Genomic DNA, 23758 nt, shown 5'->3' on the forward strand with positions numbered 1-23758 from the left:
GCCTCAGCATGGCCGGGAGAGTCCCGGAGCCCCGGCGACTCGCCTCCGTCCGGTGCAGTGTTCGGCACCCGACCCGACCGACAGGCCCCATATCCATCGAGCGGCCCTTATCGCCATCTGACGGGGAGGAGGCTGACCCCCCGCTGTCCGTCGGGCCGGCCGCAGAGACACCGCCGCCTCCAGCGACACACGGCTCGCACCGCTCGTCAACAATACCACCTTCCCAAACCGGCGCGACGCCCGTCCAGTTCCCCAAGGTCACCGGTGTGCATTACGTCACCCTGCCAAACTCCCACGGGCCCAGCTTTTCCCTTCTGTCGGCCAGCATAACGGGGGCTCCGCGCCTCCGATAGACATACAGTCGCCGCAGACACACAGACAACCGTGGGCCAATGTCATGTGTAACTGTATTTCATACAAAGCGGCCAAGCATAGGAAGATGCACTTGCTGCACCAGGTCGGTCCGGGGCGCGCCGGCCGCCCGCCCGCTCCCCAGGTCTGCGCGCGGGTCAGTGCGCAGGCCGCTATAGGAGACCGCGCCGCCCGGCGCACCTGGGCGTCCACTACCAGCCGGATCAGGGGAGGCCGGGCCGCGACACGTGGACGTGGGCCATTCGGTGTTCTTGTACGTGTGTTCTGTGTTCGTGTGCGTAAATGTTGTGTGTCAGTGTCTCGTTAGGTGAGTACTGAACAGGTCTAAAACTGTGGGCATAAAAAGTGCATGTTCAAGCATGCACAAAGTGTGGTGGTGTGGTGTTGTATGCGCTGTACAGGTGTCATGTGTCGCTGTGTACGACTGTATTTGTGTTTGCGACGTGATTCTGTCTGTGGCTGTGAGTGTAGGAGTGTGAGTGTAGCTGTGTGAGTGCGAGCGGCTCGGGTGACTAGACGAACAACTGGGGGTGTTGAGCCGTGCCACTCGCTGGCGGCCAGCGGCGGCCCCCTGCCGTCCGCCGCCACTCCCTCCGTCCACTGCCCGGCCGGCCGGCGCCGCCCCCGCAGTCACTCCGCACTCCCCGACACACGCGCGCACTTGCACTGCTCTCCGGGTGAGCTCTGGTGAGTTCGCCGGAAACAGAGCTCCGTGCGGCCGACCGGCGCCGTTCCCGCGGCCGCAGCAACCCTCCACCGAGAGCGCGGCCGTTCGCGCCGCCGGCAGAGAGTGAGCTAACATTAGAACTCACCACCCTAAGGCGTCACTAAAAGACAACATTCGGATTAATTCATATCACGCCATGACATAAGAAAACCTCATCATGGCTGAGTGGGGGACCGCGGCGTGGTCCCGGTCGCCGCCGTCCGCCCCCGCGGCTCACTCTCACTCTCACTCTCACTCCGCACTCGCTCTCACTCGTTCGCACGCGTTCACTCTCTGGCAGCGCCCGGCTGGAGCCGGCCCGGCGGATCACTGGGCGCCGCCGCCGCCGCCGCCGCCGCCGCCGCCGCTCAGTCCCTCCCTCAAGTCGCTGCTGCGCGGCAGTGGCAGGTTCACGCACCAGGCCCGCTGGCCGCCCGCTACACTGGAAGCCCGGAGGCGGGCCGTCGGTCGCGTGGCCGCCGTTCCCTCGCCGTCACACTGTGCGCCACCCGCTGTTAGCACCACCAGACACCACTGAGGCCGCTGGCCGCGGCCGCCGCCGCCACCGGGCCGTCCCGCGCGGCGGCGACCCCGGCGCAGCGTCCGCCGGCGGCCGGCTCTCAGCCGATATCGTCCACACGCGGTCCGCGGTACTTGGCCGAGTCAGAGGGGAACGGGTTGTCGCGCACGCGGATCAGCCAGCCCTCGGAGCTGAGCTCGCCGTTGGTCAGCTGGTGCAGTCGCACCGGGTCCAGCTCGCGGAACGTGTGGTAAATGTGCTCGTGCTCGTCATAGGGCGGCGCCAGGATGTCCAGGAAGGCCACGGGCCCGTCCACGGCGCAGATCTGGTGGATGTTGCCCATCTCCGGGGTGAGCAGCGCCGGCCCGTCGGCCGGGCCCATGAAGCGCGGCAGCTCCTTGGCCGTGTGGTAGATGGTGCCCAGCCGCGTCTGGCGCACGTCCCACTGGGCGGTGGCCGCCGCCGAGTCGCCGCCGTTGAGGATGCCGCTCTGGGGCGCGCGGCGCGGCGTGAACGACTGCATCTGCAGCTGGCCGTGCAGCACCTTCAGCACGCCGTGCATGTTCGGGTGGTCGTGCATCGGCAGCGTGAAGCCGTTCTTCAGGATGAAGATGCCGATGCTGATGTACTCGTTCTCACAGAGGCGCACGTACGTCATCGGCATGATGTTGCGGTCCTGCGTGAAGGGCCGCCGGTCGCGCACCCAGTTGGGGTCGAAGGCCACGTCCTGCGGTGTCAGCTGGTGCACCAGCTGGGTGAGCTGCGACAGTCCCTCGCGGAAGGCGGCCGTGCCCTGCGGCGTGGATCGGAACACGTCCACCGCCATCCGCACCACCCGCTGGATCAGGAACTGGCCCGGGGCGGCCATCGCGAGACTCCCCTGCCGGCACACGGGTCACGGGGGGTCAGCACACAGCAGCACTACACGGGTCGGCGGGGGTCAGTATAGAGCAGCGCGACACGGGTCACCGGGGGTCAGTATAGAGCAGCGCGATAGGGGTCACCGGGGGTCATTATAGAGCAGCGCGACACGGGTCACCGGGGGTCAGTACAGCAGCACTACACGGGTCACCGGGGGTCAGTATAGAGCAGCGCGACACGGGTCACCGGGGGTCAGTACAGCAGCACTACACGGGTCAGCGGGGTCAGCACACAGCAGCACTACAGGGGTCACCGGGGGTCAGGGACGAGCAGAGCAGAGCGTCAGGAGCACGACAATCAGCCGGCGTAAGGCGCACAGCGGCTGGGGGACAGCAACGAGCCAGCGTCAGAGGCGGCGACAGGCTTACCAAGGTCACCACGAGAACACCAAACAGGACTTCTGTCAGATAGATCACAGAGCTGCACCATCGACAGACATACAGACCGCTGCAGCATCGACAAACCGCGATATATAACGGCGACACCGGGCCTCACAGCGCCCGACACAGACCACCGGACAAAAGAACTACCAGGGCTCACAACTGGATACAAACTGGCAGACAGAACCAGACTACCGGATCTCAAGACGGACAAGCAGACAGACCCGGAAAAATAACACACGAACCACTAGAACCAAAAGAACCAGAATATCGAACCTCAAAATACTGGGAATAGCCGGGCCTCCCGCACCGTCCGGCTACCACAGACCACTAGACACAGGCCGGCAGACCCCCGGACCTCCCAGACACAACAGTCGCAGCTCACTGACAGACCGGCAGACTCGCGGACCCACACCGCCGCGCCGAGGGCCGGGCGCCGTCTGCCGTCCGGCCGAGTTTTCCTTGGCACAAAGACCACCGGCAATGCATCCCGGCGTCCCGGGTGACCGCCGTACCGCGGCGCCCCTGCCCCGTGCCCGGCCACACCTCGGGCGGTGACAATACGCCGTGTCGGGCCGCCGCCGCCGCCGCCGCCGGCTCTGTTTTCGGTGTGACTGATTTCCGGCAGCGGTAAATGTGGCCATGCGGCCGACAACAGACGTCATAAGCCGGCTATCGGCCCAGGACCTGTCGTCGGATGATGCAACGGCCGTTTGTACAAGGTCAGCGGCCGCGCTAACCTGTCGCCCTGCCGACATGCTTCATCGCGGGCGGCAGCAATGAAATGCGGACAGGAGCCGCACAGACGGGGAGTCCGCGCAGGTCAGTCGCCGCGGACCGGAGCAGCGGCGACAGCTCGCGGCCTCGGCCCGCTGACAGAACGGCCCCGCCCAGGGGCGGCCGGGACGCGCGCCGACGAGCAGTCGGCGTTCGATGCCACGCAGGGCCGGAAGCGATCTATTCGGTACGGCACAGCGGCGACCAAATATAAGCCGCGCCCATTATAGACAGAGCCGGCGGGGGACGGCCGGCGGGCGGGGCGCGAGAATTCCGTCCGCCGGAATCGCCCTCGAGTCGGCGGCGGAGTCGGCGGCGTGACGGCGGTTTCTGGAATCGGCTGCGCTGCAGGCCGCCGGCGCCGACCGGCCGACCGGCGGCGGGCGGCGGAGCGATCCACCCAGAGGGCCCGCGGCCGGTGTCGCAACACAGCGGCCCCCCAGCGCGTCTGCCGGAGGCGGCAGCGGCCACCAGAGCCGCACGCCCAAACACTCGCCCGAGCCGGCACCACGCGACACGAACAGGGAAATAGGGCAGCGTGTGTGAATATTAATAGCCGCACTGGATGACAGATTCGCGTCCGTCTCTAATGCGCCCCGGCCGGTCAGCTGGGCCGCTACTATCAGTGTCGGCCGTGCGGGCACTGTCGTACAGCTCAGAGACAAGCCGCGGGGTGAATTCGTTAGTGCAGCGGCTATCGGCAGCCGGCCGGTCCCGGCAGCCGGGCCACCATTGGCTGTGAACTGTGACCGGTCTGCCGTCACGGAGGACGGGGAGCCGAGTGTATGTCGGGTCAGAATGGGTCAGAACAGGAAGTAGCTGGGAAGGGTCAGGACCTACAGGGTCTTTCATATTGAATGTTACTTTTGAAAGAGCTATTTCTCAGTACATATATTTTCCTCATGTAATATGTACCATCACATGAAACAGAAACACATTAGCGTTTTTGCACATACAACTTTCATTTTAATGCTCCTCAGGAATTTTCCACTGTGTCGCCCTTAATTAAGGCACAGGTTTCGGCCCTCTGACGAAGGTGTCGCACCCCGCGCCTCACAACGTCTGGGTCCAGGCTTCCAGCAAACCTCTCCACTGTGGTTCGCAGTGGATGGCTGCAGGGGGGTTTTGTCTCAGATCTGCCAATGCGACTCCCCAAAGCCAGTAGTCCAGCGGGGAGAGGTGGCGGCTGATAACGCGCTCTTCGAAATTCTCGATCAGCCACTGGCGCAACAGCTCAGCCGTGGTGTGCACTGTGGCGCCATTCTGCTGGAACCACAGGCCGTCTCTTTGAAACTTGTCCCTGGCCTGAGGCAGAAGCATTCCTTGAGCAGCCTGAGGTAAGCCACCCAGTTCAGTGTTGACCCAGGGGAGAGCCAATGGATGAAGACTTGTCCGTCGACCGTTATCCGTAATGCGTTTTAGTGGTGTTGACACACTGTTTTTGCGTGAAGGAAAATTGGCGTTGTGAATTTTTTATTTTTTGGGACAAACCCTAATCAATTTGCAACAATACGCACATAAAATTCACGTGGAAGTGATAAAATAAGAGCTCCTAACTAAATGTTCAAAAGTAACATTCATTATGAAAGACCCTGTATGTTGTAATTTGACAAAACGTCTATAAAGAACAATTGACAAGCTAAGAAAACTAAATTCATGTATTATCAACCAGAAACGCAACATTCGCAGCGACCTATTCGTTACTGATAATCCTTTATTAGGGAGGTTATTTCATCGCTTACGACGACCGGTGCGGTGGCGATACCTACCAGACTTAAACACAGCAAGTAACGATGCCAAACAAGCAGCACCATAAAAACGAGATAGCGCTGCCGATGACAATCCCTACAGGAGATCTGCGCTCCCCGTCGTCGTTACATCGCAAGGCGGAAGGCCTGCAGTGCTGAACTGCTGACGTAACAGCGAGTCGGGGCATTACGGATGACGCACAGCCAGAACAAGCAAACACGGCCGACGCACCGATGGACCGGCGTGGGGCGGCGCGGCCACTGAGGGGCGCGGGACGTCACAGCCCGCGGCCGGCGGGCACACGGTGCCGTGCAGTGACCGGCCGCCACAGGTCCACTCAGCCGGGCGGCCGCTGAGGGGTGGGGGCCGTCACAGCCCGCGGCCGGCCGGACACACGGTACCGTGCAGTGACCGGCCACCACAGGTCCACTCAGCCGGGCGGCCACTGAGGGGCGCGGGACGTCACAGCGCCGCGGCCGGCCGGGCACACGGTACCATGACCGGCCGCCACAGGTCCACTCAGCCGGGCGGCCGCTGAGGGGTGGGGGCCGTCACAGCCCGCGGCCGGCCGGACACACGGTACCGTGCAGTGACCGGCCACCACAGGTCCACTCAGCCGGGCGGCCAGTGAGGGGCGCGGACGTCACAGCCCGCGGCCGGCCGGGCACACGGTACCGTGCAGTGACCGGCCACCACAGCACAGTGTGGCCGAACACCAGTTTAGCGCGAATTTAATCCCAGCGCTGCTCGGATCCACTGAAAATGGTTCTCTGGTTCCAAAACTGACACTTACCCCTCGCCGGACTTATTGGTTTTCAAAATACGCGCCGGCCGAAGGGGTGGGGGGGGGGGGGGGGGTTGGTACGACCCCCGTCGCTGTTTCGCCCCTGATGGAGCTAGAGCCCCGCGGAAAAAACGAGCGTGTGCGCCGTTACGAGACGCAGCGACTGGTACCCGATTTTAAGGTCTTAGGCCAACCTGTGACCTCTGAGGTCAGGTCAAGTGACCCAGGTGCGGATTCATTTTTTATTAATAACTTCGCGAAAAAATGCCGAGGAGCCGCAATTTTGGTATCAACATGTTCGCCTCACTCAGGCGCGTCGAATGGTATACTTTTTGTTCGGCTGAAGCTAACTTCAGGTGTTGACCGTGGGACGTGGGTCAAGGTCAGGTCAGAGTCCTCCAGATCACGAAGTTGGTTGAAGGATGTCATGTTGCATATCATTCGATTCAGCAAGTCTTCCTGAGTCCATTGGTGGCTTTCTCGACTCGCTAGCTCAATTTAATCGGGAGTTATTGACGAAAAACTCTTATTACCCTAGTGACGTCATAAATGACGTCACGTAAGACCAACAATGCATAGGTGAAGCATCGGACCTTGCAAGGAGTGCATGAAATCACGATTTCGTGTGCTTGAGATAGTTTATTAGGCTGGAGCCTGTCCGGCCGCGCCGCCCCCGACCTTGGTCAGGTCACATAGGGCGGCCGACTAGACATGTTCAAAGCTGAGTTGACGGCAAATAGGCAAAAACTGGCAGCTGAAACTTGCTCGCTCATGTTCAGAAAGGTGCGGAGAGTTCAGCCATGCCCTATTCGTCATATCCATTTTTATCCATTTTGACATTTTTCAACTTCTTTATTAAATACTATCGTGAGAACGATACACATGCAGGGCTCTTGTTCTAACTCATTAAACTCAAAAACCATTCATTGAAAAGCTACCATGATAGCAGAAACAGCTTCATCATGAATTGTGCTATCCGGTGATATGCTATTTTCTCATATATCTTCTCGAAACTTCCGTAAAATTTACGTTGAAAACTGGCCATATTTATCAGTACCATAGCCCGATTTTAGGAACCGGAGCGTGGGTCTACTTTCGGCAGGGATATAAGTCCTCAAATGGTAAAGTGGCTTAAAAATAAGGTTCTATCAGATAACTTCAGACAATTTCCTACCCACTGATAGGTATAAATAACAGTTTATCGAAAGTCGGGTTTTTGATTAAATTCGCGCTAATCTGGTATTCGGCAAAACCGTGCACAGGTCCACTCAGCCGGGCGGCCGCTAAGGGGCGCGGGCCGTCACAGCCTCAGCCCTATCGCTCCGAACGTCGATAGCGCACGAGTGCTCAGCGCCCGACGGTCCGGCGACATGGGCAATCAACCGGCCGGGCCGAGTCGGGACGCCTCCATACTACAGCGCGTCTCGCCTCCATACCACAGCGGGCCCCACCTTCCCACCCACGGCACACCCCACATGGACCGCACCGGACGGCGATGACGCTGAGGTTTCGGCCGTCTGGACTGGAGCCGTCTCTGGCGCCCCGCCCATATGGACCAGTAATGCAGTTCACGCCGGCGGCGCGCAGTCCCAACAAATCCCACCGGCCACCGGCCCGCCAGGCCGCAGCATCATTGCTTACTCAAGCCACTTCAGCCGGGCCGGGCGCACTAGGCAAAGTGCTACGTAAACGATTGGGTTTCGGACTGTCATGACCGCTCCTGCGCCGCCGGGTGGCAGGCTCGGAGCTACGCAACGGAACCGGGCACAGACATACAGTAGGTACGAACACACAGTACAGTACAGGCTCGGAGCTACGCAATGGAACCGGGCACAGACACAGACATACAGAAACGCACAAACACAGGCGGGAGACACGGCGTCCGACATAACATGAACTATATCCAGACCCGGAACAGCCCAGACCAGAACAGTGTTCTAAAATTGGTACTTGTATTTGTACATATTTGTATTTATTTACACACGGGCTCCATAATATTGCTTTTCAGGCTGTAATTGAGAGCGTTCGAAGTATTGCTGTAAATTGATGGGCCGTGTTGTGTGCGTATCTCACGAGAGCAGCTCTCTGTCGCTAAGCCGATGCTGTCTGCCAGCATAAACTAATTGCTATTGAGGGTGGACGAATATGACAATTTCCAGCAACATTTGGACGTTTAATCAATGAACAATTCATAATACATCAATCAAAATATCAGAACATGACAGGAGAAAAGGTACGACACAGTCACAGCGATTCACAAAGCCGTCACCACAGCCGGTACTACCCTCAGTCTATGCTGACCGATACGAGTGTCCTGTCCCTCGCCGCCTCGTTCCGTCCGGTGACAGTGATTTGGCGTGTCTGCCGCCCTTCACCGGCTGGAGGACGGTACCCGCGCTCCGGTGTGGTGTGCCCGGTAATGTGCACACGGTACGTACTAACGGAGATGGACGCCAGGGACGGATTTTGTACGAAAGTTAGCTGGCATTCATCTGCAGTTGTCACGGGACATGGGCCGTGCCCATAGCACCTCCGAACGTAATGAAACCCATGCACACAACGCACATTGACCACCTAAGGTCACCGCAATCAATACCGCTCAGAAGCTCATCCTGACAACGCACACCGTCACACGACCAATAAACACGCGAAGTCACATCAGTGAGAGCGAAATAAAGTCAAAATCCCACTCCAGCACCCACGTACAACACGCACACATCACAGTGCACGCATCCACACCCTCATCCCGCACCTGCACACGCCACACACCAACCAATGCACGCCACACATGCCCGCACGGCCCACACCCACCAGCACAACACACGCACGAACACAGACACGCCCCCGCCCCACACACCCGCGGACACACGCCGGCGCGCCCCCATTCACAGCGGCTGAACGTACCGGTGGCGCCGGGCTGGCAACGACGTCTGAGTCGCCGCCCCTCGCGCTGGCTGTCGACATGCAGCCACCTGCGGCAGGGGGAGGGCTGGGTCACATCGACGGCCTCGCCCGCAGGACGCCTGGGTCACACAGGGACAGATTGGGTCACACAGGACCTCACTCATCCGAGGGCGACAGTCGGCAGTCACAAGGACCGGTGGGTCAGAGCTGAGCGGCTGACAGAGCCGCGGCACGGCGGCTCGATCTCCGCCAGGCGAGTACGGAGTAGTGAGTAGATCATCAACAATCCTCCACCGTCCCCTACAGGGCGGCACACGGTGGGACAGCCGCAGAACACCGGCTGACAGGGCGGGACACGGTGGGACAGCCGCAGAACACCGGCTGACAGGGCGGGACACGGTGGGACAGCCGCAGAACACCGGCTGACAGGGCGGGACACGGTGGGACAGCCGCAGAACACCGGCTGACAGGGCGGGACTCGGTGGGACAGCCGCAGAACACCGGCTGACAGGGCGGGACACGGTGGGACAGCCGCAGAACACCGGCTGACAGGGCGGCACACGGTGGGACAGCCGCAGAACACCGGCTGACAGGGCGGGACACGGCGGAGAACATCGGCTGACAGGGCGGGACACGGTGGGACAGCCGGAGAACACCCGGCTGACAGGGCGGGACACGGTGGGACAGCCGCAGAACACCGGCTGACAGGGCGGGACACGGTGGGACAGCCGCAGAACACCGTCCCCTACAGGGCGGGACACGGTGGGACAGCCGCAGAACACCGGCTGACAGGGCGGCACACGGTGGGACAGCCGGAGAACACCGGCTGACAGGGCGGCACACGGTGGGACAGCCGCAGAACACCCGGCTGACAGGGCGGGACACGGCGGAGAACACCGGCTGACAGGGCGGGACACGGTGGGACAGCCGGAGAACACCGGCTGACAGGGCGGCACACGGTGGGACAGCCGCAGAACACCGGCTGACAGGGCGGGACACGGTGGGACAGCCACAGAACACCGGCTGACAGGGCGGGACACGGTGGGACAGCCGCAGAACACCGGCTGACAGGGCGGGACACGGCGGAGAACACCGGCTGACAGGGCGGGACACGGTGGGACAGCCGGAGAACACCGGCTGACAGGGCGGCACACGGTGGGACAGCCGCAGAACACCGGCTGACAGGGCGGGACACGGTGGGACAGCCGCAGAACACCGGCTGACAGGGCGGGACACGGTGGGGCAGCCGCAGAACAGAGCACCGGCTGACAGGGCGGGACACGGTGGGACAGCCGCAGAACACCGGCTGACAGGGCGGCACACGGTGGGACAGCCGGAGAACACCGGCTGACAGGGCGGCACACGGTGGGACAGCCGCAGAACACCCGGCTGACAGGGCGGGACACGCCGGAGAACACCGGCTGACAGGGCGGGACACGGTGGGACAGCCGGAGAACACCGGCTGACAGGGCGGGACACGGTGGGACAGCCGCAGAACACCGGCTGACAGGGCGGGACAGCCGCAGAACACCGGCTGACAGGGCGGGACAGCCGCAGAACACCGGCTGACAGGGCGGGACAGCCGGAGAACACCGGCTGACAGGGCGGCACACGGTGGGACAGCCGCAGAACACCGGCTAACTTAGCGAAAAGTATCGCGATAAAAGGCAGTCCTCTGTTGGAAGCATGACTGAACAATGAATGAATGACCGAAGTTAATGCCGAGGAGTCCGAGGAGCTCGCCTCACTGTTATTGACTTTCGCCGACGCACGGCAGTGTAACCGCCCCACTAGACAAGACCGCGACTTGCGCCCGCCAGCTACAAGAACAGCGGTCGGGCGGCGAGGGTTTGCGTATCGAGCAGCCTCGCTTTTAAACTCTATGCCCAGTGACGTGACACGGCTCGAGCCAGCGGCTTTTAAACCGGCAGCGAAACGTTTCTTTTATTTGGAGTGATTGTGCGTGCGTGTGTGTGCTGTTTCGGCGGATGATTGTTGTTTGCCGTGTACCTTTCGACTTTCCCAACCGTTTTATTCACTGACAATTGACACGTAATAGCCACCGTGTTGTGGAGTGTCTGCTGACGTAAATATAATGAATGAATCATTTAAACCGCATTGAACAAACAAAATTAAAGTGAAAGTAAACCAGGGCCAATGAGCTGCCACTGAGCTTCAAAGGTATAATTATAGCCATGGACAGTGAAACACTAACAACTGGGTACTATTAAAGACGAGCTGTGCAGCACTGATTTATTAAATCAGCCACGGACCGAATCTGAATGGCTACAGTGGCGATACGCTGACCACAGAGCGAGGAATGCCCAAGGCGCTGAAATTCTGCACATCTACAGGAGGCATAACTACATACGAGGCATACTCGTATACTTTCTTTCACGACTGACGTTTCGATTTTTCGATTTTTCGTGGGTAGGGAATGCAGCAATCATAAGTAACTGTTCACATAAATGAAAAGTGAGCACCTTCGTTAAGCATGTGAAACATAACAATTCCTAAGGATAAAGGCGTTTAAAGCACCGACTATGTATTCCAATGTTCAAAGTTAGGGCTGCATGGCGTGCGTGCAGATTGCAGGAAAGGTATTTTGAATATCATGTGCGACTCTTGGGTCGCCCTATTAACATGTCTTTGTCGCCACTCAGCGTTAAGCAGCTCGGAAGAGCCGTTTCAGGTCAGCGCCAGTTATGAATTTACATACATGCATATTGCATGCGTTACGTTCTATCGCCCTCACACGGTTGGACGGCGCAGACAGTAAATTCAGTCCCCAAATCCACTAAACAACGTCCGTTCACCCCAGGGCGTCGGTCGCAGTTACTGTGCAGCTCAGAACACCGAGTTCGAGGGTCGCGTCTACATTCCCACCGGGTTTAACACAGCGGGCGCGGCCCTCAGAACCAGATGTTTAGAAGTGAGTCCCGTTTACAAACCATTGGCACGTTACACGGGTTTCATCAGCCGGGGCACGTATTTTTGTTTTATTTGATTATCGGTCGGCTGCCATGTGATCCAGGTCGGCGTGACGTGCCGTTCTCTCGGGGCGGCCACTGACGTGAGCGGCGGACCGCAGAGCGGCCAGGGAACACCCGGGCAGCGCCCGCACCCAGCGCATCGAGCAAACCTCAGCACAGTGACCGCGCCAGGGAGACAGGGGGGGGGGGGGGAGGGATGGATGGGAAGGAGATGAAGAGAATGTACCGAAAAGACCTCATGATTCAGACTTCTTCCTCTGGGGGGACTCCCGGCGATCCAGGATCCCGCGGCGTTCCCACGGACACCAGAGAAGCCGCAGAACGACCCTCATCCCACCGCGAGCGGCATTCGCAATAGACATTTCGCGAAATCGGCGTCACCACGACCATGAGGTGGCGAAACTCGCTGCAATCAGCTGTTCTGAGCTGAGCACTCATAGCCAGAGAAGGCACTCACAGCCAACGCAGACGAAGCGTAAAAAGAATTGTCCGTGGTAGTTAGGCAGCCTCTCGTGATAACATCTACCGTTGTGGAGGGAGTCATAACAGATTAACCTACCCTCACTATCACGCATCGAAGAGCCAAGAACTAAAATAACTTACTGGTATATAAATGGTGTAATCTATTTATTACTTAGATATACTGCAACTTACCACCTCAACGATTCCATTGATCAACGCTTCTGCCAGGTTAGGAAATACTCCACATTAACATTCATGCAGGCACACATCACACTCTACATTTATCCTTATTTCATTTTTAACCGCTGCTCCATTTATAGAATAAAGGATGATGAAACATGCAGAAATTATCCTGTTTGTGCCGGCCCAGTCATGAAATTCCTCAATATGACGAAGGATACAACCGTAAGAGTCTGGTCAATAGTGTATGTCCTTGTGGTCTTTCGTCAAACGGCCTTGTGGGACAGCATGTGTCCTTTCCGAGCCTTGGTCTGTCTGCTTCGCATGGAAAGCCGAACTCAGTCACGAGTCCCCACTCAGTAAGGCCATCAACAAAGAAAACAAAACTAAGGTTCTAGGGGTTTTAATGAATAATGCTTATTAAGCAGGTAATTTACTGCACATTCATCAATAGAATCCTGAGATCAATATTTACTTTCGACGAGCCCTTGGCATTACTAGATGGGCTGCCCTCACCCTCCGGTCCTATGGTTTTACGGCACCCTTCACCCCGCGGAAATAGCACTACGGAGGTGCCCGAGGGGTCAGAGGTGGCTCGTTGCATCCTCGTCCCATGGCCGGCCACTCGAGTCCCCACCAGCACGGCTCGTCGTCCCGTGGGCACCCATGGGTACGCCCGCCGTTGGGCGGCGCGGCCGGCGGCAGCCGTCCCCTGCAATCGATAAGTGGCACCGAGAGCCGCGGCTGCAGGCTGGCTGCGTCAGCGTCTCCAGTCGGGTCACATGACCCGGCCGGTGACGCCGCGACTTCTCGACCGACGACACCGGCGGAGACGGCCCGGGCCCAGAGTCGACAGAGACGGCCCGGGACCAGAGTCGGCAGACGGCCCGGGACCAGAGTCGGCAGAGACGGGCCGGGACAGAGTCGGCAGAGACGGGACGCCCCCGGGACAGACAGGGTCGACAGAGACGGGCCCGAGGCAGAGTCCCGCCCGGCCCCCTGGACCAGTATAGACAGAGACGGCCCGGGCCCAGTATAGGCGGAGACGGGGACCGGGGCCAGGGTCGACAGAGACGGCACGCCCCCGGGGCTTTCAGCCGACGGATCGGCTCATAACTACCCGGGCAGATGGTGACTGCGGATATTTCTATATTCCGCTTTCCTATCAACGATGCCCTGCTTGGGCTACATGGGTTTTTGCTCCGGATTGCATCAGGTCGACCTCGCTTTTTTCTGCGTTTGCTGAACTGTGACAGGTGTTTGCCAATCTGGCGTCAAATATACCCTCTAGACGGATGTTTACCAGTCCATTGATTTCCCATCGGGTGGAGCCCGTGACGCGTTGGTAATGCTCCTCCATTAGAGGTAGCGTTACCACTGGGTCCCATTCATACGACGTGGTTTCATTAATCGCATGTGCTTATAAACGGCGTGCTGGAGCGCCAACTGTTTGTTAGGCGACAAGCAGAAAATGACCAGCCATGGTGAGGATTACAGCGGTGAAAATTACGACTATACCACACGTACTTATGGACGGCGGACTCCAGCCGACCGCTGTCCGTTCCCGACGCACGGCGGAGGTCTGCCCGACCTCGCCAGGAATCCAGTGAAGACCTCGGCTGCTCCGAGCGGTGGCTGCGCCGCCCGGGTCGAGCCGAGCCCGCCGGTGAGCGTACACACGACCCGGCCTTCCGGGTACCGTTACCGCCGCCGGGCCACCGCTCACCCCGGAACAACACGCCGGAGCGGGGGGGGGGGGGCAGACCCCGGCCCGGCCGCCAATAAAGCAGGGCGCGCTGCGCCGCGGCCGGCCAGCCACGGCCTGCGCCCGCCGACACCGCCTGTGTCAACACGCCGGACTGTGCAGCGCAGAGCCCGCCCGGGGCCATGGGCTGAGGGCTGCGGAGCCCGCCAGGGGCCATCGACTGAGGGCTGAGGGCTGCAGCGGCCAGCAGCTCTTGGTCCCTCGGGATAGCCAGCCAGGGACCTGCCGTTGCCACAGGGGAGGTTGCGGCGGCCGGGCAGCTCAGACTCCACAGAGACTCGCAGGGAGCCAACCACAGGCGGCTCGGGTCCTGAACACACAGGGGTGCACTACTGGGCAGCTCAGGGGAGAACATGGGTCCGTCACCGGGCAGCTCAGTCCCCGGAGGGACGGGACGGCCAGCTCGCCGCCGCTGCGGCCGCCGCGCCGGTGACACGTGCCACCGAACCTCAGCACCCGGCTGACGAAAGGCGAGACCTAACGGTTCGCGGCGACATACCGCACGTCAGCTGCCCACCCATTAGCTGACATGTAACACTCGATTCACCGGGGACTGTACGAGCGACTGGATGGCTGCTGGGCCGCAGCATATCAAATAATTCAGATGGCAATCTGTTGGTAAAGAGTCACTCCCACTAAGCTATAACGGCAGCATGGTTTCGTGCTAAGTTTAGATACGTCCAGAAGCCTTTTTAGTGTCGAGATAAGCCCAGACATCCGCGTGCCGCAATAACGACTCCATATTTAACAGGCATATCTTGGCGATTCCACGAACTGATGTCTAAATATAAACGGCGAGACGGTTACCATTCAGGCTGACGAGGTCTCTATTGAGCCAGAGAAGGTTAATGCAATGAGCGGAAGAACCGGGAGGTGGTAGACTGTAGATCGGCGGACGGCAGTCGAGCAAAATTACCGTGGCCGATGGAGAAGCACCAGTACCTGGTTCCCAGCACTGTCTCGCTGCCGCACACAGTCTCGGAAATCCCGGGGAGGTAAACAGCGAGCGACGAGATGATCCACGCTCGGACACAGCGCGTCAGAAGCGCCACAGTCCGGTCCTGAGCCAGTCACTGAGCCACCAGGGCGGCAGACAGCGAGAGTCAGTCTCATTGTGCAACTAAGGAATGTCTACACTAGACCGTTAGGTAGTGCCCACATTGTAAGAAAAGGTTAGCAAGGAGTCGACAACCACGCACTCTATTTACCGGGCTCCGCAGCCCGTTTCCATCGTTTCCAGAGCTCTCGTCAGCTGTTATCGTCGAGTCGCAGCCGAGGAAACTGTAACAGCAACGCAATACGACATAACACCAACCGGGACACCGCAGTGCTCGTCATCCATTCAGACACCGCCGATAGAGCGCCACCCATTACAAGAAGAAAAAACAGCAGCGGGCGGCGGCATAACCGAGTACCTGCGCCATGAAGCCGGTACAGCACATTAATGGCCTGGAAATCGGTTCCCAGCAGAGTGCGTCCGGCCGAGCTTCCAGAGACTAGTGCTCCCAGCTACTCAAATAGACCGTCGCCGGACGAGAGGCAAAAACGAGCGCGGCTCGGCGGCCGGTCACAGCTGGACACGGCGAGGGGGCACCCCCAGGCGGTCTGTCGGCGCGTCATCGCCGCCGACGGACGTCATCGGCCGTCATCGGCCGTCATCTGACGTCATCGCCGCCCCCGCCGTCCGTCTCGCCCCCACCGGGAGCAGCTATCCCGGCCCGCGCCCCGTGTCCACCGTCCCGAAACCCACCGCCCACCGTCTCTAGTCCACCGCCACCCGCCTGATCCACCGGCACCGGCTGCCCGCTGTCCACATTCCACCGCGCTCCGGCGCCCGCCGTAATCCATCCGATAGCCGGCCGGCCGCTCACAGTTGAGCCTCTCGAGCCGCCGGCCGGCCGGCCGGCGCCGCCCGCCGCCGCTATCAGAGTGTTTGTCTGGCCAGGTCGCGGCCGTGCCTCACATTGCACGCCCCCCGGGTGGCCGGGGCGCGGCGGCGGAGGGCCGGCCGCCGCCGCACCGCGGCCGCTTTCCCCGGCCGCCGGTTCAGCCAGCACATCCACCGCCGTCCGAGCTGCCGTGTCAAAGCGGCGTGGCTCGGACCGAGATCCGCTCCGCGGGGATTTGGCCCGCCTCGGACCTGCTCCACCCATCACCGTCTGAACTCTAAACAAAACCAGTGGAGGTCGAACCGTCCCTGACGTTCAAACGATAGTTCAACCCAAAACCGGTCGCTTAATCAGGACGTCAACCACTGGCGCTTAACGCTATCCGACACTTGGATGCGCCCGCCAGGGGCAAATGATAGCTCGATTTGAACTTCTCCATTCAATTCAGCTCTACCATTTGCAGTCAGGTGACTGTGCAAGACTAACTCCCCCACTAAGCCTTCTTTCCGTTGCCTGCCCACTAAATCCCCAATCACGCACGGCGGCACACAACACTGCAGTCAGTTCCTACACGAGGCCGATCTGCCGGATTTGGCTCAGGTCTCCGGCGAGAACATTGCACCGCGCCTCTGCCGCACCCAGACTTTCCTTCTCATGACCTTTTCTCACACTCACCTCTAATAGGAGGCTTGATTCAGTCCTTCGTGTTTTTTTTTTTTTTAATCCTACCTGTGAACAGTTTGTGACGGGAGCTCGACCCTTAGTTGACAACATCGCCACGACTTATTGGCCGAAACAGTGGCAAAATGTCCTTATTCAAAGGTCCATGAAGGGCGATACCGTGCCTTCCCCTGGATGCAAACTAACTCCTTACGAATTCTCAAGAAATGATGGGATTATCTTCGGTATTCTTTCCACATCTTAGCTGTTAGCATACGCATGGATAAAAATAAAATCTACACTTTTTAGCTCCAAAGTCACATCTGCCAGAAATGCCGACACAACATTTGAACGTTGATGATGCAAGCAATCAATTAAAAATGGCTTCGTTTTGCCTTTGAAGTTCACAAACGCTCCTTCCAACAATCAACATATAAAAGCGTGCCACCGACATCCGCGGGTAACAATAGTCGAGCACCGGCCGTTTCTAGAAAGCCGCGCCGCCTTATATAACTGGCGGCCGTGTCGCCACAATGTCATGTGGGGCGGGAAATATCCCGCCGTGTCGGCCGGCTCCGACCAGGACGGGACGGACAGGAGGGGAGCGGGGAGGGGAGCCGGACGTGTCGGTCCGGCCCGCCACCGCGGCCAGTCACCCCTTCCCAACCACGGTCCACCAGCGCCGCGCCGCGGCTCACACCTTACTGACCAGCGCCGCGCTACACCTAACACCTTACTGACCAGCGCCGCGCTACACCTAACACCTTACTGACCAGCGCCGAGCCACACCTAACACCTTACTGACCAGCGCCGAGCCACACCTAACACCTTTCTGAGCGGCCGCCGAGCCACGACCCACACCTTTCTGAGCGGCCGCCGCGCCGCGGCTCACACCTTTCTGAGCGGCCGCCCAGCCACGACCCACACCTTTCTGAGCGGCCGCCCAGCCACGACCCACACCTTTCTGAGCGGCCGCCGAGCTGGACAGAATGGGACTGAGAGGTCCGAGGTGGCAGGACTTTTCTCTTTCCCGCTCGACACCACACGGCAAGGAGGAGCACGACAGGGCAGAGCTAGGCAGAGACAGAGCAGGACAGGACAGGACAGGACAGGACAGGACAGGACAGGGCAGGGCAGGGCAGGGCAGGGCAGGGCAGGGCAGGGCAGGGCAGGGCAGGGCAGGGCAGGGCAGGGCAGGGCAGGGCAGGGCAGGGCAGGGCAGGGCAGGGCAGGGCAGGGCAGGACAGGACAGAGCTAGGCAGAGGCCGAGGCAGGGCGCGGCGAGGAACCGAGTGCCACAGGCCACATAAGAGCTGCTTCTTACCGCCCACACAACGACTGCCTTTACAGGGACCTTTCAGAGGCATCTGGATACCAAATACTTCAGGAATCTAAAACAAACCGTAGAAAACTGGTACACTCGGGGGCAGATTGATGTTCCACCACTCCCTACCCATCGGGCTCCCATGGCTCAGCGCTGGCTGCTGCCAGTGGCAGCACTGCCAGCACTGGCACTGGCAGGCAGTGCTGAGCAGTGCTGAGGGCAGGCAACACTGGCAGCAGCCAGTGCTGAGCCATGCAGGATCGCCCGATGGGTAGGGAGTGGTGGTATCAATCTGCCCCCGAGTGTACCTAATGCAATGCATGACGCATAATGTACTCGTAAATTGATGCACTAGTCCATGCACTAGTGCGTCCGACTACATCCATGCGTTTGTCTTGCGGCAGTCCATCATTGAAAGTATCGTTCGTAACCTATGAACGGCGAACTTCTCGGAACAAGCGAAAATAATGAAGTGCCCACGACACCCACGATTGCTGTAAGTCTAAGGTGGTCTGCGACATTGGAAATGTTACGCAATTCGCAGCGAATCTCCGACCGAGGCTCCCAGCGAGTGCGTAGCAGTGTGCAGCTCTCATAAAATAAACAGTCGCCCAACTATGACAAAGAAAACATCGCCACACCAACGGATAAACACGTCACAAATCGATTCATGGCAACGATAACAATGTTTATGAAAAGGTATGCAAAAATTAGGGTCAGGTTTAAGTTCCCAGCGCGCAAGCATCGTAATACACAATGTATTCAGCAGACCGCCGAGTTTATTGGAAATCCACTTCATATCGCGGGTCCAGCGCTGAAAGTCATGCCCCGTTGTGGTTTACCTTCGCCGGCTGTTTCCTCAACCAACAAGCTTATGCAGCAAGTTTGAAAGCCCCAGTCCTAAGCCAACAGGGAAAATCCGCCAGCTTCGGCCGACGTGTCGGCGCCACTCAGCATGATGACGTCATCACCTTCACGTGACATCACACCTCATCCAGCCAATGGAACGCGAGGCAACAAAAGCGAAGTCATTACAAACTCCGTCAATGGCAAATTGAAAAAAAAAATAACGAGCTCGGTCGTCGACTTCACCCTCTGAATGCTTGCTTCGGTGTGAACACATTTAACGCTTTGATTGCCGCCAATAGCGTGATACGCTTCCCTTAATATATTTGTAATTGTATTAAAAGGCATATAACTTTTGATATGGCTAAATGTAAGAGGTCTGAATCAGAAAGAAGCCTTGAGGCCTCTGTGCCGGTTATTTTCAGCCATAAACCTAGCGAAGTGATGCAACAGGACGCTTAGAATACACCTCCAAAGGCATGCTCTCTCTGGCCGGCGTCTGATCCGCACATCACGCAAGGACTTGTTTAGAAGCAGGTAAAGCGGCGGCCGGACGCGAGCGAAAACTGGAACGGCCGAGCACCGCTCACGACCATCTTGGAGGCAGGTAACGAATGGCACAGAGGATAGCCAGGGGGTGACAAGAAAAAGAATGGCGATCGTGGCCTCCACATGTCGAAAACGACTCAACTCGTCATTTGACACCACTCTCCGGACTAAGTTTGCAACACTCTTTAACGTCAACCAGTCAATGCTGCTCTCTGCCCCCCCCCCTCAAACTGAGCGTATAACGCTAACTCCTGGCGGTGGGTGGACCTCTCGAGCAGATGTCCGGGGTCAAAAGGAACAGTCGGTCTCCTCAGTGGGTCCCTATGGGCTGAATTTTACCATCGCGGCATCATACCATACCGATGGTAGTACATAAGTATTTGTATTCTTTGGTTCCCTCCAAACCTGCTGACCAGACGAGTGGCTGGCTCTGACCGAGTGGCTGCCCACGGGCCGTTGCAGCTCACCTGGTGGGCTCGGCGGTAGTGGCTGGCTCTGACTGAGTGGCTGCCCGCGGGCCGTTGCAGCTCACCTGGTGGGCTCGGCGGTAGTGGCTGGCTCTGACTGAGTGGCTGCCCGCGGGCCGTTGCAGCTCACCTGGTGGGCTCGGCGGTAGTGGCTGGCTCTGACTGAGTGGCTGCCCGCGGGACGTTGCAGCTCACCTGGTGGGCTCGGCGGTAGCCTACGGCTCGGTGTGCAGCGCGGCTCGCCGCCGCCGTCTTGCCATCCAACGGTCTGTCGGCGCCCACAGCACGCAACACGGCGGCCGCACACCTGCCCACGACAGGTCACCAGTCAGTCACAACTCACACAGACAGTACGGGTCACGTCCGGTCACGGGTCGGTCACACGGACAGCACGGGTCACCGGTCAGTCACAGACAGCACGGGTCACCGGTCAGCCAGAGACAGGACGGGTCACCGGTCAGTCACACAGACAGTACGGGTCACCGGTCACCGGTCAGTCACACAGACAGCACGGGTCACCGGTCACGGGTCAGTCACACAGACAGCACGGGTCACGGGTCAGTCACACGGACAGTACGGGTCACGGGTCAGTCACACAGACAGCACGGGTCACCGGTCACGGGTCGGTCACACAGACAGCACGGGTCACCGGTCACGGGTCAGTCACACAGACAGTACGGGTCACGGGTCACGGGTCAGTCACACAGACAGTATTGGTCGCGGGTCACGGGTCAGTCAAACAGACAGCACGGGTCACGGTTCACGGGTCAGTCACACAGACAGTACAGGTCACGGGTCACGGGTCAGTCACACAGACAGTATTGGTCACGGGTCAGTCACACAGACAGTATTGGTCGCGGGTTGGTCACACGGACAGCACGGGTCACGGGTCAATCACACAGACAGTACGGGTCACCGGTCACGGGTCACGGGTCAGTCACACCGGCCAGGGGAACACTTCCGGTCCGCACGAGCCGCCGGCCGACCGTCAACAAACACAGCGCGACAACAACCGAGCGGTGCGGGCGGCGGGGCGGGCGTTAGAGCGGACCGCCGCCGCGGGGCGGGTGTCAGGGGAGCCACTCTGGAAGGGAACACTAGCACAATATGGCAGGACAGCTCAGTTCAGCTGAATGACATCTGACACCCAACACACCACAACTGGACAGTGGACAGCACTGTACCAGGGAGAGGGAACCTGCTGCCAATCAGATCCTAATTAGGTATATCATGTGGGAACAAATGGGTCTACAAAACTTCTACCTGTACATGTGAGTGCTTTTAAAAATGGTCAGCAGCATTATGAAAGGTACCAAACATAAAGCAACTATTTTAAAATTAATCACGCATTATTTTCGTTAGGCATTACAGAAGTTGTCATGGTAAATTTGGGGTTACATAGGCACATTTATAGCTGCATCGAAATGCCTCCATGGTAGGGACAGAGCAGTTGGCTCCTCCAGCAGGCTGGTGCAATACATGAATCACTGTGCTGGCACACACCTAATTGCCAGCTGTTTTCACTCAGGTGCAGCCATTCCTGGTCCACCAGACACATACCTAGTCAGAGTTCCCAAACTGCCTGCCTCAGGTTAATTTTCCAAGCCACCAAAACAGGATATCATTTAACACAAAACAGGTACCTGGGTTGAAGAACTGTGAAGTTGACATCAATGTCCTACCATGCATAGAACAATGGCAAGAAGGAAAACAGAGGACAGCATCTAACTTTGCTGATAAGTGTTAGCACCTTTCCATACAGATTTCCTAATTTTCTCAGCCTTGCAACCCTCTGAAGGTAAATGGCCCCATTGAGATGCTTCAGAAATTCGAAATGGTAAGGTGGCAATGCTGGCAGGCTTAGCCTCAGAACTGTGCAGTGTTGACATTTCCACAGTACATTTTGACATTTTGGACAGTGAGGAAACATGATGTAGGTACTATTTCTTTTTTTACACCAGTCATCAATGACTTGAAACAGATCAGTTAATCACCATATAGCAATCAACTTCAACAATCAATTCTTACATGAAAGCACCCACAAGCATATGCTAGCATGTAGCTAAGTAGCAGCATTTCTTCACTAGGTAGGTACCTACCTGTTACCTTTCATCAGTGTTCAGGTGTAAAGTGTGGCAATGTAGTTAGGTGCTCATCAGCTAGTTTGATCACATTCTTATAGTAACAAATCTGTAAATTGGGTTTTGATGGCAAAATTATGTGGCTGAAGCATTAGTGGCACAATGGATCAGGTCACAGTGCCCAGAATTAAGCAAAAACTTTGTGGTTGGTAGCAATAATCTGCCCAATCATAGCCAGATTCATGATTAATTAAATGATTAAAGAAAGCATGTTTTTAGGGCTCATGATTATAAATATAGCTGTAATGAAAAACCTAAGTCTCATGCTAATAAATTAAATGTATTTAAAACAAGGCCAAAAAATAAGACAAGTCTAAATAGAAATAAGTCTTATTTTCTGAGCCTTACTTCAAATACATTTATTAGCATGAGGCTTATAGGTTTTTCCTAACAGTCATATCAGATTTGCAAGCCTATTTGTATTGTTTTAAGTGTTTTAGTGCACATGAATCCTTTAATAGGCAACACCTTTAACAGGTACCAGCCAGCTGATAACATCACCATGCTCGTAGTTTTACTTTTTGACTTACATTCAATCATATAGCCTATCTTAAATCATATTTATTCATGCATTTAAACACTGATCTCGACAGGCTCAGCAATCCCAACATTCTAACGAATCTTTACCTTTAGTCCTTTGATGTGCCACACACTAAACTAATTAAGCTTGCTGTAAAACCAAAGTCTCAACAACATTTAATAGGTACATTTTACCCGGACTGATACATTCTATCACCTGTCCTATGTTCAAAAGATAGGCGCACACTGCACAGATCTATAGTGATGCAAGCTTTCAGCAACTGCTACTTATTCTATCAATAAAGCTGAGCAAGGTTAACTAACAAACCCCAGCATGTACTATTACCATTTACATACCCACCTAAATTCAGAAGTTCTTTTGTAACACAAACTCAGACATTGACATGCGCCTCTTCGCCGTGGAAATGACGAGACTATTGTCTCCTTGTAGCTGCGCCCTGAAGTTGTCTGCGGCCACCCTTCGAAAACGCTTCCAAGAGTGAAGCGTTTCACATACCTGACAACACACGTTGCCAAAATTGAGCACCTGAAGTCTCGCAATCAATCACGCAACAGACTTTGCACACTGACTCCTCCAAGCTCGTCGCTTCGGGGGCGGGGTAAGCAGCCAATAATTTCAGAGTTTCTACTACCGATTTCGGTTTCAGTGGCCGCGATGAGGTAAGTTACGCTCACTTGTAATGTATTTCAGTGCAGGGTACCTGCTAATTCAAAACAAAGACAATCTACCGATTTACACCGGAACCCGTCTGCCCCGAGCTACACGGAGCCCGAACGTGAGTTTTTTTTCCGATATGGCAGCAGTTTGGCATGATGCAAGTCAACACCA

General features: G+C 57.6%; 1 protein-coding gene across 4 annotated transcripts; it reads right to left on the reverse strand.

The window, feature by feature from the left end:
- Positions 1 to 390: 390 nt before the first annotated feature.
- LOC122387062 (2-aminoethanethiol dioxygenase-like) lies at positions 391 to 23707 on the reverse strand. 4 transcript variants are annotated; one of them, XM_043376873.1, is made up of 4 exons: positions 23270 to 23707; positions 20444 to 20555; positions 9114 to 9181; positions 391 to 2478 (listed from the first exon to the last, which is right to left on the reverse strand). In XM_043376873.1, exons 3-4 carry the CDS (start codon positions 9171 to 9173, stop codon positions 1699 to 1701), a joined length of 840 nt encoding a protein of 279 aa, XP_043232808.1. In that variant the 5' UTR covers positions 9174 to 9181; positions 20444 to 20555; positions 23270 to 23707; the 3' UTR covers positions 391 to 1698. The 4 variants fall into 4 exon arrangements, with proteins under 4 accessions (XP_043232808.1, XP_043232809.1, XP_043232807.1 ...); XM_043376874.1 differs by having other exon boundaries at positions 23426 to 23705; XM_043376872.1 differs by lacking the exons at positions 20444 to 20555; positions 23270 to 23707 and adding an exon at positions 16271 to 16442.
- Positions 23708 to 23758: the final 51 nt, after the last annotated feature.

Source organism: Amphibalanus amphitrite, unplaced genomic scaffold (genome assembly GCF_019059575.1).
Source record: "Amphibalanus amphitrite isolate SeventyFive unplaced genomic scaffold, NRLGWU_Aamphi_draft 000272F_arrow, whole genome shotgun sequence".
Lineage (NCBI taxonomy): Eukaryota > Metazoa > Arthropoda > Thecostraca > Balanomorpha > Balanidae > Amphibalanus > Amphibalanus amphitrite.

Excerpts from the sequence above, each read along its gene's own strand:
- LOC122387062 (XM_043376872.1), bottom strand. The coding sequence starts at position 16,361 with ATGGATTACGGCGGGCGCCGGAGCGCGGTGGAATGTGGACAGCGGGCA. Across the intron at positions 9,182-16,270 it reads GTGGCGGTGGACTAGAGACG|GTGGCTGCATGTCGACAGCC; the intron begins GTGGGCGGTGGG and ends CCCCTGCCGCAG. Across the intron at positions 2,479-9,113 it reads TTGCCAGCCCGGCGCCACCG|GGGAGTCTCGCGATGGCCGC; the intron begins GTACGTTCAGCC and ends GTGTGCCGGCAG.